The sequence below is a fragment of the Anopheles coustani genome, chromosome 3 (assembly GCF_943734705.1).
Source record: "Anopheles coustani chromosome 3, idAnoCousDA_361_x.2, whole genome shotgun sequence".
Lineage (NCBI taxonomy): Eukaryota > Metazoa > Arthropoda > Insecta > Diptera > Culicidae > Anopheles > Anopheles coustani.
The window spans coordinates 5,178,779-5,194,139 of NC_071288.1; the positions used below are offsets into that span (position 1 = coordinate 5,178,779).

At 45.8% G+C, this 15,361-nt stretch overlaps 2 protein-coding genes across 6 annotated transcripts; one reads left to right on the forward strand and one right to left on the reverse strand.

The window, feature by feature from the left end:
- Positions 1 to 187: 187 nt before the first annotated feature.
- LOC131261081 (TBC1 domain family member whacked) lies at positions 188 to 10,318 on the forward strand. Of its 5 annotated transcripts, none has more exons than XM_058262985.1 (5): positions 212 to 455; positions 618 to 1,159; positions 7,257 to 7,645; positions 7,722 to 8,086; positions 8,160 to 10,318. In XM_058262985.1, exons 3-5 carry the CDS (start codon positions 7,364 to 7,366, stop codon positions 8,680 to 8,682), a joined length of 1,170 nt encoding a protein of 389 aa, XP_058118968.1. In that variant the 5' UTR covers positions 212 to 455; positions 618 to 1,159; positions 7,257 to 7,363; the 3' UTR covers positions 8,683 to 10,318. The 5 variants fall into 5 exon arrangements, with proteins under 5 accessions (XP_058118972.1, XP_058118968.1, XP_058118969.1 ...); XM_058262986.1 differs by having other exon boundaries at positions 212 to 412; positions 855 to 1,159; XM_058262989.1 differs by lacking the exon at positions 618 to 1,159 and having other exon boundaries at positions 188 to 246.
- A 65-nt stretch (positions 10,319 to 10,383) lies between these two features.
- LOC131271348 (phagocyte signaling-impaired protein) lies at positions 10,384 to 15,032 on the reverse strand. The gene is made up of 8 exons (XM_058272750.1): positions 14,809 to 15,032; positions 13,707 to 14,424; positions 13,523 to 13,643; positions 13,174 to 13,449; positions 12,917 to 13,112; positions 11,594 to 12,831; positions 11,259 to 11,520; positions 10,384 to 11,163 (listed from the first exon to the last, which is right to left on the reverse strand). The coding sequence occupies exons 1-8, from the start codon at positions 14,855 to 14,857 to the stop codon at positions 10,985 to 10,987; spliced, it is 3,039 nt and encodes a 1,012-aa protein (XP_058128733.1). The 5' UTR covers positions 14,858 to 15,032; the 3' UTR covers positions 10,384 to 10,984.
- Positions 15,033 to 15,361: the final 329 nt, after the last annotated feature.

The window sequence follows — 15,361 nt, forward strand, 5'->3', positions numbered from 1 at the left end:
AGAAAACATTTTAATTTGGAGAAACGATTTCCAACCAACGGTACACACAAAGTTAGTACTTGACAGCTTGCAGGCCAGTTCTGTCACTTGAACTGTCATTTATTCGAGTTTTTACCTCCCACGTTCGCATGGCACGAACTAGCATGTCAGTATTGCTAGCCTCCTCCCACAGCACACTGCTTCGCTTACGAAAACCCAGCAGCACTGGTAGTAAAACGGCGTACTTAGCAGATTGACATTATTCGTGTACGCGTAGAACCATTTGCTGGCCCAGCGAGCCTTCGGGTGATATTGTGGTCATTGCCGCGAAATGTTTTCGTGATCATGCTCAGTGATGCGCTAGAGAAACCATTACAAAATCGATAAACTTATTTGTAAATACACAATATCAGCAACAAACGGATGTGCAGGCGTACGTGTTGACAAAAATAATGTAGACCTCCCCCGCAGCAGTGGTACGATGTAGGGCGCTCTGTGTGCTGCTCAAATGTTCAGCGAAACAACCAATCTCGAGCGAAAATACCATTTCCCGTAAATGGTTCCGTTCGCTGTTGACTAGTGACGAAATTGACGGACGAGTACGGTGGAAGGCAATAAAATTTATAATCTATCGACAGTGCAGCAGTACGACGAGCTGTCGGTGAAATCATAACCAGGTGCAGTGAAATCGGCTCGGAGCAACATTCACATTCCGCTGGATACCGTGGAGCCTTGAATAAAGCTTTGTCGTGCAAAGGCAAAGAAGAAAATACGTTCGTCACCACGAGCGCACATTCCGCCCGCAAGTATCCAAAACGCGTATGTAATACATAGTGTTTTTTTTCCCTCCTGTTATGGGGAATGTTTGAAAATAGTGCATGAATCTTACTATCAAAAGGGCAAGCACGTACTTCGGAAATTCCAGTTTCTATATTGCTAATTTGATATCTGCACTGATAAAGTTCGTCATACTGCGGAAGTTTTGTTCCTGTACGTGAAGAAAAGGCAACCGAGTCAAGTAGCATTGTTATCATTTATTATCCCCTGTGTCGATACCCTGGTGGTGTAGAGTTTAATATTCGCGTTCGGTGGTGATGCTTAGTATCCATTTGTCCAAGCCGTAGCAGCTAATACTCCCCTGGAACGAGATGAGCTGATAACACTGTTTGTGTATGATAATGTAAGTAAGAAAAAAGGTACAGAAATGCAACTGGAAATATTGCCAGTTTACACAACACCGCGAATACCCTTCGATTCTCCTTTCCTTTTCCACATGCTTGTAAAAGAGGGTTGCATTCTTCTGATAACGCTGATGTATGCTTTTGAAATGACGGTGAACGGAGAAATTGTTCAAAACTTTCCGCCTCAGTTCTAATCGTACAACAACAAAAAAGACAACCGCAGTGATTAATTTCACTTCGATGACATCAGTCTTGATCGAAATCTCTCGGTCGGAATTTGTTCTCGTTTATGTCGCGCGTGATTAAAATAAAAACGGAAACAAATTACGAACGTGAGCAGGGGTTAGCGCTTCGATCGAAACTCGCACCTGCAGGCCGTGCATTACCAGACATTATTTCCTTCGGCCAAGGTCTTTTAGTTTAAACATTTCTTTAAAAGCGACCACGCCACTATTGCCCGTAGAATGTGTTGAGCAACATGGAAGCGTGAAATCGCAGAAGAAGCCTCAGCTAGCTCAAACATCACCGTCGTTCGTGGTGTTGTGGCGGCGACACGAAACGTGACTCCGACCGCCCAGGGAGCGATTCGTGTATGCGTGAAATTGTTGTGTGCAAACAATGAGTATGAGTGACACGGTCTAACTTTCTGCGGTTCCAGGGACATCAAATGTAAATACCCTGCGGCTCCCCCTAGTCCGATCCGGCAAACGGAGATTTACGACCCCTGAGTTCAACCTGAGATGATGACGATATGCGATGCCAATGTCCGTGGCCAAACATGTTTACTTTTCGGTTTGGCTTACCATATACCATGGCCGAAATGGACAGCAGACTGAAACATTGCCTACTTCGCATCGAGCACAATTTGATGAACCGAAAATTAGCATAGAGCTCCTAAAACAATGCGTTTACGTGATCCACGACTGTGGACATCTGGTGGAGTTGTTGGGATCAATTGCCACGGTTCTGCTTTTCTCTCCCGTTCTGTTCGTTTCGACTGCCTGCCACTTTAAATAATTCGTGTATTGGTAAAATAAATTTGATGTTGTCATTTTAACTAAAGTTGTAACTCTTGACTGTAGGTAGAAATCCATATGTATGATACTCAAAGGGCTGATGGGATTTAGTGTGCTATTTCTCGCTTATAAAGACTAGGATTGTATACTTGAAGAGACACTCTTGTTCTATATTCGTCTGGCTGGTGTGAAGAACCACAGTCTTTACTACCTCATTCTAAACGAACATCTCACACCCCGATGAATTTTGCAATATCAGGAGTTGCCGAGGTGCGCCGTTGACCAGCCGACATGAAGAGCAACATCCCGTGAATCACGTCCATCGCCTAGAGATGGGAAAGATGATTCTTTAAAAAGATCAGGTGCGGTGCAGTTCGCTCAGTGAGATGAACTGAACGCGTGCGGTGATTCTTCCGCACGTCCCAAGAGCGATTTTTCGTCGAATGGGTTATAGATTAAACGACAAATATTGGCCTGGTCATTATAACACCGTGAAAAATGGGATATATTGTAAGATATCACATACATTCAGAATATTTTTTACATAAATATTCGATATTAGAATATTTATTCATGATATTTCTGGATGTGATTTTAACAACCATAATTAATATCGTTGCCCACCTAAAACAGTAATTCATTCAAAATTATAGCGGTTGATACAATAACCGCTTTTTTTTGCTATCGTTTATGTACGAACGAAAGAAAGAATGGTGTAAAGATTTGCCCCACACTTACATAGTAGGAAAGTTGATCAACCATACGAAGAATCATAACCGCACCTCTGGCGTGCGATTGAGCAGGGCTAGCCAGCTCGTTGATCAATGAATAAACCAATACCACACCGCCGGTTGGTGGAGTGTTGTCGTACACATTCATGATCAACCGTAGAACGAATCAATATCGCACCGCTGGCGTGCGGCTATAGCCTGCACGGTAGGTGACCGCACGAAGAATCAATACCGCACGTCTGGCGTGCGATTGAGCAGGGCTAAGGAGCACGGAGAACGATCGTCGTGGGTAAAACCAATACCACTCCGCCAGCGGGTAGCGTATTGTCTTATCCATTCATGATCAACCGTAGAACGAATCAATATCGCACCGCTGGCGTGCGGCTATAGCCTGCACGGTAGGTGACCGCACGAGGAATCAATACCGCACGTCTGGCGTGCGATTGAGCAGGGCTAAGGAGCACGGAGAACGATCGTCGTGGGTAGAACCAATACCACTCCGCCAGCGGGTAGCGTATTGTCTTATCCATTCTTGATCAACCGTAGAACGAATCAATATCGCACCGCTGGCGTGCGGCTATAGCCGGCACGGTAGGTGACCGCACGAGGAATCAATACCGCACGTCTGGCGTGCGGTTGAGCAGGGCTAGGGAGCACAGTGAACGATCGTACGTAGAACCTATACCACACCGCCAGCGGGTGACGTATTGTCTTACACATTCATGATCAACCGTAGAACGAATCAATATCGCACCGCTGGCGTACGGCTATAGACGGTAAGGAACCCGGTGGCAAAATGATCATGCTTTCTCGTTCTGTCGGTATCAATTGTCAATTGGGCAGAACGAGAAAGCATGCTGATTTTGCCACTAGGGCATCGTCACACAGCTGGCGAGTCGTGATTTTTCCTATGTATGCATAGTCGGGACCATCGGCGTGCGGAAGAATCATTTTGGTTGATTTGAATGTGCGGTACTCGTTCGCTCAGTAGAAAGATCAGAGTGAATCATACAGTTCTGATTCAATTTGCCCATGCCTACCATCGCCATGTATAGTGTTTATCACGGGAAAGATAAGAGTCATGCACACTATTGAGGCTAACCCCGTTTTTCTAGCATGATAATGAATGAATGATAAAACTTAAGGAGTTCGTCGTGTAGGGTGTATGTATTCTAAAATCACAAAAAAGGTGTGGAACCTTGTCGGAACATTGTCCAGTTCTAGAACCAATTTTTCCATTCACTTCAGTAACAGTTTTTGATAAAGGTAGCTTGTGGCTAATTTGTATAGTTTTTTCGCGATAAGAACTATTCTATTTAAGGAAATCAACAATTACTAAACTTTCGAACCCAATTTGGTGTTAATGATAACTGTTGGACTTGAACAAATGAATTTACAAGTTTTAGTAATGTACCCAAAACATTACGCACATTACAAACCCAATTCAGTTGGGAAGCATGGACCGATAGCATGAAAAAAATCCAGAATAACAGTTGAATTTGATAGCAATTTTTCCGCTTTGACAGCAATTGAAATAACCTTCGTATACGTTACACTTCTGATCCTCCAATTAGAAACGCAATTCGGACCATTCCCTTCTAACGTCCGTTGGGGGTGGGCGGTTGCGATTGGCTTTCATTTTGTTAATTAAGGTACCAACACTCGGTAAACAGAAGGCGAAACCAAACCGTCGATGGATGATCGTGATCGCCCGTGCGCGATTGTTTTATTTTTATGAGTTCGTTTTTTATTCGCCAGTTTTGCTTCGCGTTACTCCTCAATTTCTAACCGGACGCGCGAGACACATTAGACGGGGAGGGTTCACTTGTCTACTTGTTGCTGCTTACGCAAAGTTAGTTGGCGATGGTGGCCATCGTAGCGGCCGTCTTCCTTCCTCGGAGGGGTCTTGTTTATTGCGACAAATATTGGAGGGAGGTAGGTTATGCTAATTTTACACGATTGGCACCCTGCCGCGGAACCCTGTGGCTCCCTAGTCTTCTACTTCAACAAGTGCAAGTTGGAAAGTGTCTGTCCGCGCGCGCGCGCCATCGTAGATCTCGCATTAACACGTGCAGCGGATTGGCATGCTTATTTGAAAGACCGAGCTCGTTAGCAGTCACACAATTTGAGGTTAAAGGGTTACACCTTCAATCTGTATTGAATGTATATTTGAAAGCCTTCGCATAACGCTCTTAAATTTCCAGGTTGGTTTTACAAAACCATCGACTTTTCCTGTCCATCTACATGGTACATCGTTTCTCTTCGCTGGCCAAATTCGCCCAGATTCAACCGAAATGCGCTCACCCACTTAGACATTTGCGCTTCACTGGCCGGGAGTACCGAACGGGAGTATACGGCGCAGTCAACAATGTGGTGCCCGGCGGAGGGATTGGAGTGGTTCCGATTCGCTTTATGGGGAAGAGAGCGTGCGATGGAGGTGCTGAAGAAGCCATCCGTTATTTTGCGCGAACAATTAGGGCACAGCGTGAACTCAGCGGTGTGTTAAATCGATTGAGCGAGTATCATACTACAGTGTGTGCCAGCCTGTTGGCAACGTAGTTAGCCATACAGAATCGCTTTTTTGTTTTTCAAACGAATCTTCCAGATGTCTTTTGAACTTATGAAATACCTACTATCTGATTTCAGAACCTTGTTAAAATATTCCGGCTTTTGATCTGCTAAAACGACGGATGCAATACTATGGAACATAATTTATCAACATTGATCCGACTCCGCTAGTCTTTGAACCCTTGTAAGCCGAAGTATCTTCTTCTGTTTCTACTGGCTCCAACCCAAGATCCCGTTTTCTTCACATATGAAGCCATTCGCTATGCACACACATCCCGAGTGGCCACTAAACCAATCAACGGTTTTAGCAAAGCAAACGTCTACGCTAGGTGCTCTTCTTTTCCGGGCCAAGTTTGCGTTGTTTTAGTTCCCTCCCGTCTCCTCTGCGGAAGATCAATCTTAATGGTGTGCAACCGGTTAGGTTCAATTGAAATAAATGAATCTTCTGCAGTGTGGTACAGGACGGAAGGCCGGCCTCCTCATATACAACATATCGGGATCGGTTTTTATTCTACTGGTGAGCTACAAAAATCGATTTCGTGTGTCTATTGAATGCAAGTAGTATGCATTTCAGCTTATCTTAAAAGAAGTGGTTCTTCTCGTCGTTTGTGTTGTATTAACAATTTCAACACCCAAGATACCCGAGACGAAAACCCATCGGAAAATCAATTGCATACGATCGTGTTATTTTAGGGCTATATGTTTCTCCCCTCGCCTCACCGAAAGCGAGTCATCAATCAATACCTCGTCGAACCGCATGGAACATTACATGCTCCCTACTTGGAATCCCTCAGTCGAATGCTGTGGTAGTTGCCGCGACAGCAATAAGGTTGGGGTTTAAATTTAGCCTCCGCCGAATGCATCCCCGATCGCTAGTGTCGATCCCTCTCCCTTCACGAATTAGATTTTGCCAACCCCTAGCCATCGGGAGTACGCCGTTACGGTGTTACATTCCTGTAGGAAAGTGTGTGAAACTTCCAACGCCCAACCATTGGAGCTAACATCCAATCAACCGGTGATCCGGATATAGCAGCATCCTAACACCGCTCCAACTCGATCGCTGGCAGTCCGTACTTAAAACCATAACCTACCACAACGGAAGGGACTTTCGGACAAAAATAAATCGTCCGTTTGCGCTGAATTATACGGAAGTAAGTGATACGCTGCAGCCAACGGGGGATAACAGATCTCATTCCTTCTAGAACGAACGATCGAACTACTACATCGTGTCGTTCTTTGATTTTGGTTGAACACTTATGCTTTCTTCTGAATCGTAAAAGCAAAACGTACACATTGTCCAACTAGCAACTGTCGGGATTATAAATTGTTTGTGGGGCAATCTTCCTTCTCCATCGGTTAGTAAAAAGTTTTGTATCGGATGGAGCGGAAATAGTTGACTGATTTGTGGAAAAATATGCGTTAGCTCTATTCTGTTCATCGCTAGCTGTTTCAAAAGTGTCCGATGGAGCCAACGCAGTGTTTTACTTTCACTTTTGCTCAAAAGAATAAATGCATACCAATCATGAGAATGCCGTATTGCTGTGGTTGAAGCTGTCGTCTCTGGGTAGTATTTTTCGTGTTAACCATAGCGCTAGCAACAGTAGGACGATGAACAAATAGACAACGAACGTCGAAAGCAAAAACTAAGCGATAATTTATGTGATTTTAAATCTTGAGCCAATGGCTGTTGGTCGGATGTTTTTGGAAGTAAAAGAAAGTAAGATGAACTGAACCTAGATTACAGTTACGATACTTGTTTTGTTTTATTTTGTCATTTGCAGTTTGAGGTCAGTTTATCACATCACAACATATCAGTGACTTCTTGTTAGTGAATTTTTTGGCGAAGAATACAGCGGATGTCGAACAAAACCAGGGATCGTAGGATAGTATGATCGCCATGGCAACGTCACCAACGTCCACGAGCAGCGCGTCGGCGACGTCCGTGTCGCTGCATCGACAGTCGAGCAAGAACGCCGACACCGTTTCCCTCAGCTCGACGGCCAGCACCTTCTCGCACTGTCCGGACCGGCACGGATTCTACGGTGGGCACCAGTTCTCGGAGAAGCCAAAAAAGGAAACTCTGACACGCGAACAGATCCTCGCTCGTGAGAAGAAATGGATCCACATGACGACGCACTGGTCGGAGTATATGAACACGAACTACAAAAAGGTACCTAACCTACGTCCAACTTCAAACCTGGTGATCGGGGATTATGTTAATGTCGCTACGCTTTTGTCTTCATTAGGTTAGGGAACGTTGTCGCAAAGGTATCCCCGATGCACTTCGACAGAAGGCTTGGTTTCTGCTGACCGGAGAGAACCATCTGATGGAGAAATTTCCCAACTGGTACGAGCAGCTGTTGGAGCAGCCGGGCAATCCACAGATTATCGACGAGATACGCAAGGACCAACATCGACAGTTTCCACATCACGAGATGTTCATCGACGATGATAAGCCGGGCCAGAAGGAGCTGTTCAACGTCTTGAAGGCGTATTCGGTGTACAATCCGACCGTGGGCTATTGTCAGGCGCAAGCTCCGATCGCGGCCTTTCTGCTCATGCAGCTCCCTGCCGAACAGGCGTTCTGGTGTTTCGTCGCAATCTGCGATAAGTAAGATGATAAGCTTGCCGTGGCGCTTCCGTAGAGACATGCTTTATCATGCTTTCGATTCGTCTCATTACAGATACCTGGAAAACTACTTCACACCCGGGCTCGAAATGCTACAGCGGGACGCGGGCATGCTGAACCGGCTACTCAAGAAAACATCTCCCTCAGCGTACCGGCATCTGCAAAAGCACAACGTCGACCCACTGCTGTACATGACCGACTGGTTTCTGTGCGCCATGACGCGTACTCTTCCCTGGGACACTTTATTGCGCGTGTGGGACTGTTTCCTGTGCGAGGGTGTTCGGATATTCTTCAAAGTCGCGCTCGTCATCATCGGAGCGACGCTTGGCCCGCAGAAGGTTCGTTCACAGTGCAACGGCCTGTGCGAGACGCTGGCAGTGCTCCGATCGCCACCGAAAAAGTTCCTCGAGGAGGACTTTATCATGCACCATATCTTCCGATTGAATATCACTATCGACGATTTCCACCGGGAGCACAAAAAGATCGAAATGCTGCACCGGAAGGCAAAGCTAGAGCAGCAGAAAAATGGGTCTACCAACGGGACCGGTGGTGCCGCGTTACCAGGTAGGAGTACGTAGCCCGAAGACACGCCCTAGAAGCAGGGAGTTGACGGGAGAACTAGTCCGGGGGGAAATACGTTCAAGTGCGCTACATTAACCGGAAGCTGACTAAGAAGTGAATTACAAACACCACTGCTCGTTGTTCAAGTTTAAAAATATCAGCAACCTTTTTCTTTCCAAGCAAAAATAATCGAAAAGATAAGCTTTTGCTTTCCCCAAACTTCTTTCAATATTTTCTCTTGTTGGGATAAATAGTGTTAAGATATATAAATTGGTTTGACAATGTACGCATGAAATTCGACAACAAGTGTAGAGAGTGGAACGTTGGTAGTTTAAGCACCATAAGAAGTCACTGGAAGAACTTCTTTAGCAAAATTAGTAGCTATAAGGATGGAGACACTGCAACGGTTAACAATATCAGACAAAACGAACCACAGCGCTACGTCCGTTCCATTTGCCATTGTTTTGGTGCGAATGGTTTATAGTACAATATTGCGTCTATTCTACGAGGAACATCAATCAGATCCCATCCATCATTGAACTTAGGGAGATCGTTATTAGGAAGGCGATTTCATTCGAAAACATTATTCCGATCTCGATATTCTTTTCTTGCATTACATCCTTTTTCGATCGAATCTTTTCGATGAGTTTCGTGTGATAGATGTAGGAAATATACACTTTTTGAAACTTAAACTAAAATGCATGTGAAGTAAAGGGAAGCAATGTTGCATGAATAATCTTTGATCCATAGAACAGTTATTTCCTTACCTTTCATTCCATCGTCTCAAACACCACGTCAGCAAAAAATGTAAAATCATTTTTATCGTAAATTTTCGAACAGAGAATTAATGTTATTACAAAATCCTGTCGTTTAATTTTGAATGAAATTTACGGCATAGATGACACAGAGAAAACTGTATGTGTACCCATTCGCATATTTAGTACATAACGTATGATATCTCTGTTTTGAAACCCACATTATCTGTAGTTTTATTTGAAAAGCTACGTATAAATCAGAGAAAAAAGCGTTCATTTTTGCTTGTAGCTGTTTTTCGATGTAATTTTTTTAGATGTTTAAGTCATCGATAAAACGACGTGGCACGAAGTAGTACTCCCTTGGCAAAAAGGGCAGTTGAAAAGGAGGAAGAAATCGAGAACAAGAGAACAATTTCACTGGTGCCTTTCTTTCCTTAGAATAATCATCCTTCTCCCCACGAGATTGTGCTGTGGCTAACGGTCTGCGCTCGTCTCTAGTATTTAATATGTACGTTAATTTCCTGTTTTCTTTCACCTTCGTGCAAGATCAAAATTGTGTTGCGGGTGCATGAAACATCTATTTAATCATATATGTTAAATGAAATCAATGAAGCATTATATACAAAAACACAATTATTGGATTGATGTGCAATGGTCTGGCGAGTTATAAACGCAAGAAAAATGTCATAGGAAAGCTAGGTAGTTTAATTTAGTGTTCCATCCGTACCCGTCTTATTATTATTTATTACAAATAACTGTAACAACCTAGCGGAAAAGGAGCAGAAGTAACTGCATGCACATGTAGAACGCAGCGAAAGCCTCTAATGCGCACATGTTTAAAAAAATTCTTATAAAAATGCGTTTCAAAGAGATAATAAAGTCAAATTATTCAATAACTTTGTCGTCACAAGAATTGGATTTTTCGGATAACTGATGCGTTTTTTTATTCTAGTTACAATAATCATTTACTCAATCTGTTTATTTCAGTTCCCGGTCAGCTCCTTCGGAGAGAAGTCTTTATGCCATTTTGATTCAACAGTTAGTATTGTTTTCCGCTTGTAACACAGATGCACCAAGAAATGCACCAAAACTCGTCGCAATCAGTCGTTCATGTTCTTTAGTATTTGAAATGAATATTTATTGAACATTCCCTCCAATGTCTATTCTAGGCAGATTCTTTTTTCAGCGCAAACATGAAGGAACAATCCAAACACGACGTTTTTGCGATCGAATGCTGTGCATCCGCGCTTGAGATGAGAACAGACGAATTTTTATTGCAACAAAAGGGGAAACTAGAACATTCGGTTGCCAAAGCATTATTATAGTCGCAGAAACTAGAAATCGGAAACATCGGCATGGTCGTACTTAAACTTTAAATCGCCTACTAACAAGACTTGACCAATGCGAATCCCTACAGGGCGCATTTCTCACCGATCAGCGGGAGAGGAAAAAAAGGTACTACTGACGTGACGTGGCGGTTGGCGGTGGAGTCGAGACACTGGGCACGTGGTGTTGAAATGGAACGTCATACACTAGATGCGAAAAATGTCTCTGGCGCGAACAATTAAATGGCTTTGCTCATCAGCTTCAGCTTATCCTTTACTAGTTTGCGAAGTTCCTTCACCTCGGACTGGGTGTTTACAACAATCGCCGCCTCCACGTTCGTCGCACACTTGGGGTTTAGCGACATTCGCTCGACGGCAGCGGACAGGGTATCCTCGACGACGGGCGCCTTCCAGGAGGCTGCAAAAAGGTTTGTGAATAACATTAAAGCAACCGCCTCATAAAGTTTGCCTTATAAGTTTGTACTTGGATGTCATTGGGTAAGAGGTTCGTACCTAACGCCAGGTCCACCTCGTTGATTCGTTGCTTCAGCTCTCGCAGGACTTTCGTTACCAGTGCAAGTCGATCCTTCTCGGGCACACAAGCGGGTGTAGGTCCGGAGGCACCGTTGGTGGCAGTGTCGCTGTTAGCGGCGGCATCATTTGTCGTCTGCTTTTTGGACCGTTTCCCCGACGCTGGTGTAACCGTTGGTGTGGCGGAAGCGTGCACATACTTATCGTAGCATACCGCTAGCACGAAGACCATAAGTGAGATCATCTACCGGAATAGGAGAGAAAGAACGATAATCAATTAGTACTAAATCAGAGTAGGCTTGCAAAGCGTTGCTTACCTCGATGCAACCATTGACGAGCTCGTGCGTGGCTTTCCAGTGCCAGAGTAGATCAACCGACTCGTGGTACGTATCGATAGCACGTTTCAACGTTTCGGACAGGTTCGTTACATCGTTTGCGCACCGTTCCGCCTGCTGAGAAAGCGCTTCGAGGCTGGTAGTGTTGGGGTTCTGCTTGTGTTCGCTGCTATAACCTCGCCACAGGGAAAGCACAAAGTCGGCCAAGTGAGTGAACACGGCCTCGTACGGTAGGCGCAGGTACAGATGCAACCGCGAGGGCAACAGGTTGACTAGATACCGCCCACTGATTGGGACGTGCTGCTTGCGTCGAATTTCTTCCATCAGCGTGACCCAATGATCGCGCAACTTAAGCGACACGGCATATTCGGATGTAGCACCGCTGGTTTCTTCTTGACCCGATGGACGCACGAGACTTAGCTCGACCAGCGAGAAGACTATCCGTTGCAGACCGGATCGCAACCGAAGAAGATCGTAATCCTGCTCATAGCTGACCTTCTGCAGTGCCTCCCGGCGCTCTTCCAGCAAAGCTCCGACCGGTTTGGAGTTGGCCGGAGCAAACGGTTGCTCACGTTCGTTACCATTGGCCATGGGATGGGATGTCTTCGTTGCGTCACCCTCCTCGTCATTGCTCGTCGGATCCCAGCAAACGAATATCGTTAGATCACGATTGTCCGCCAGCTTGTTCCACCGAATGCGATCGTCGCCAGGCTTGGGGCGCGTCTGTCTATACAGCGATAGCAGCTGCGGTAAGGTACCGACGAAACCGACCACCATCAGCAGCTGCGCTTCCACCGAGACGAGCGTAAAGTGAAAGCTATTCGTGAGCCGATTCCGGAAGTCGATAATTTCCACCAGCTTCGAATAGGTGCCAAAGTTGTACGATGCCTTCGGAAACTCGGCTGCCGCTTCGTTGTCGTTCTCGAAAAAGTTTAACGTACGTTCGTAGATAGTTTTGGCGAAGGCAGGGAATCCGCCGTTCGCCAGGTGTGCGCAGTGCAGATACCCGAGCGAGTCGAGCTGAATGTGCTTGATGTCGAGCGCCTCGTAGGCTTCCTGGGCTGCCAGGGTCAGCCCTAATCGGTGGTACAGCTGCAATACAAGCAATTTGGCGTGGAAATTGTTCACACTGTTCGACAGCAGGTGGGCCAGCAGGCAGAGCGCTTCGATGGCCGGCTCGGAACGTTGAATGCGCCATGCGCGTTCATACATGATTTGAGCTGTGTTGAATTGAATAACAATAACATGGTCAACGCAATGTGGCCACAAAACATGGCATTCCCAGCCATTTCCCACCGTACATACCTGCTAGGATTGCATACGGATCCGATGGTCCCATATCGGTAACGAGAAGGCCCTGGCCGTGTGCATTGAAACCGTGCTCATAGTGTAGACTCAATGAGGTGTAGATGGCATGCAGCAGTTCCTCGCTCACGACCGCATGTGCCCCACTGTATCGCGCAAGCTGTAGCGTACAGATGTGTCGTTGCATTTGCGCTTTCTGTGAAACCGGAAAGAACTGTCATATTCCCATATCCCTAATCTTCGTGTCCTGTACTTACACTCGCTGGTAGAGTGGCAGAACTAAGCCCAAGGCCATTCAATAACTTCGCAGCAAGCACACGCCGCTCCGATGCTGGCCGGACGTACTCGAGGAAGAGCTTCATGTCTAGCGCACAACAAGGCTTATCGCCAAACAATTCAAAATACTCCGCTAGCATGTCGGACATTTTGCCAAACAGTTGCTCTTCATCGTACCGCTGTTCCAACATGCGTCTATTCAGTTCCAATCGAGCCAAATACGGTCCACGACACTTTTTCGCTTGGGCTTCGATTATCTGCAATTCACAAGACATGAGCCAAACTTACTACCTTAGACAAATTTGGCCTTTATGTTCCCGACAAACTTACGTCGCATAAAAATTCGTGACACATCTCAACCGTGTGATCCGTTCCGTCTGGGGTTTCTCCGACCTTTATCAGTTCGAATGTCGAGTTAATGTAATCCTGATAGTAATCCCAACGGTCCTGACTGTGGGTGGAAAATGGACATCGGTTTTGTATTCCTGCGTGAGGTGCAATTACAACTACTTACTCTTGAAGCAGCAGTTCCTTCAGCAACCGATTCAGTTCGCCCCATTTGTTGAGCTTCTTGAGAAGATCTATCTTACCGTATACCGGCGCACCCGGGTACAGCTTCTGACATAAGGCACCGTGGAGAAAATCGTACGCCTCGCCGTACTTGTGCTGCTCCTGCAGGATCTGAAGATAGAGCTGGGCTTCCTGTGCCCCCTCCAGCTTGTTCTCCGCAATGAACTTATCAACCATGCGCTGGGAAAGGGCCAACAGTAGTTGCACTTTCTGCGCGTTGTCCGCATCGGGGCCACGCAATGCCTGCAACACTATGCTCATGACGGCCCAGAAGTAGTACGAATTGCGCGGCCGCAATTTGTAAAGCTGCAACGCGACCGACTGCTGGGCCTTAAAGTCGTCCACGCGCATGTAGGCGATGAAGAGCTGCGATAGCAGTTCCTCGCTTCCCGGCACCTGCCGTACGGCGTTGCTGAATAGCGTACAGATTTTGTCCAGCCGGTGCGTTTCCTTATAGCACAGCGTGAGGGCATGCAGGGTTGGCGCCTCCACTGGTTCCTCCTTCTCGAGGGTAGCGATGATAGCGTTACTTTCCTCTTCCCGTCCGAGCCGCAAAAATGCCCAGGCTTTCAGTGCCCGTGCGCACTGCATGGTGGGTTTTTTCTTCAGCATTTTCTCGGCATCCTGCAGGGCCTTTTTGTAGTTGCCAATTTCGATCGATTCTAAAAATAGGGAAACAATACGTTCAATCGCTCGGAAGAAAACGACGGGATGAGCAAAGCAAAGCAGCGAAAGGTCCTATAGAAGAAGCGAACGATGCCGGCCGGCCGGCCGGCTGTTGGAACCGGTTTCATCGAAAAACTCAATACCTCCATCTACAAGGCAGTTCTTCTCCCACACGAATCCTTTACTTCCACCAACCTTCCGCTAAGTAAACAGCAGAAAGGTGACGTAGATTAGAACACGTCTTCAAATAGGATACCATATGTAAAATATTGTGAAGAATCGAGCACGACTATCCCACCAAAGTAACACTTTCCATTCACGATTGTGTACCAATGTGCAAAAAGAAAAGCATGCTACAGTGTGGGCTCCCCACGACTTACCCCATATTGGCCGCAGTTTGCGCTCGTACACAAAGTCGTCGTTCTGCATCGTGCTGGCGATCTGCGAATTCAGCAGCTCGTCGTCGTCGTCGACCGTCGATGATTGTAGTTTTCGTTGCGTGCTGTTTTAATTCACTGTCCAACCAATTGTACTGCTATGCTGACCACCGCACGATAGTAGAACGATCTCCACGGCTTTTTGAGGCCAATTCCGTGTGGATCAGCATCCGTCAAGAGTGATGGGCAGAACACACTTGTCTTTCGACATTTTCCTTTCCTTCGTTTGCGAACTGTCAAACTTGCACTTGTCACCGCGGAGAGATATGTCAGAAACGTGTTTTCCTTTTCTTTGAAAAGAATTTTCAATAAATTACTATGATGCAGTTATAAGAACGAATATTACTTCTCCGAAATCCATTAAACTACTAATATATGTAGGTTTTAAGTAAAAGACCAGTAAACAATTATTCGAATTCTAGATCAGGGCTGATTCGAAATTCTCCTTTTTATGTTCACGAAGAAGAAGAAAACAGAAAACAGCCGTTTGATGTGT

Bases quoted from the DNA above. Each gene is read 5' to 3' on its own strand.
- LOC131261081 (XM_058262989.1), top strand. From the start codon at position 7,364: ATGATCGCCATGGCAACGTCACCAACGTCCACGAGCAGCGCGTCGGCG. The intron at 7,646-7,721 runs GTACCTAACCTA...TGTCTTCATTAG, and splicing joins TGAACACGAACTACAAAAAG to GTTAGGGAACGTTGTCGCAA. The intron at 8,087-8,159 runs GTAAGATGATAA...GTCTCATTACAG, and splicing joins TTCGTCGCAATCTGCGATAA to ATACCTGGAAAACTACTTCA.
- LOC131271348 (XM_058272750.1), bottom strand. From the start codon at position 14,857: ATGCAGAACGACGACTTTGTGTACGAGCGCAAACTGCGGCCAATATGG. The intron at 14,425-14,808 runs GTAAGTCGTGGG...CCCTATTTTTAG, and splicing joins CAAACTGCGGCCAATATGGG to AATCGATCGAAATTGGCAAC. The intron at 11,164-11,258 runs GTACGAACCTCT...ACCTTTTTGCAG, and splicing joins CGAGGTGGACCTGGCGTTAG to CCTCCTGGAAGGCGCCCGTC.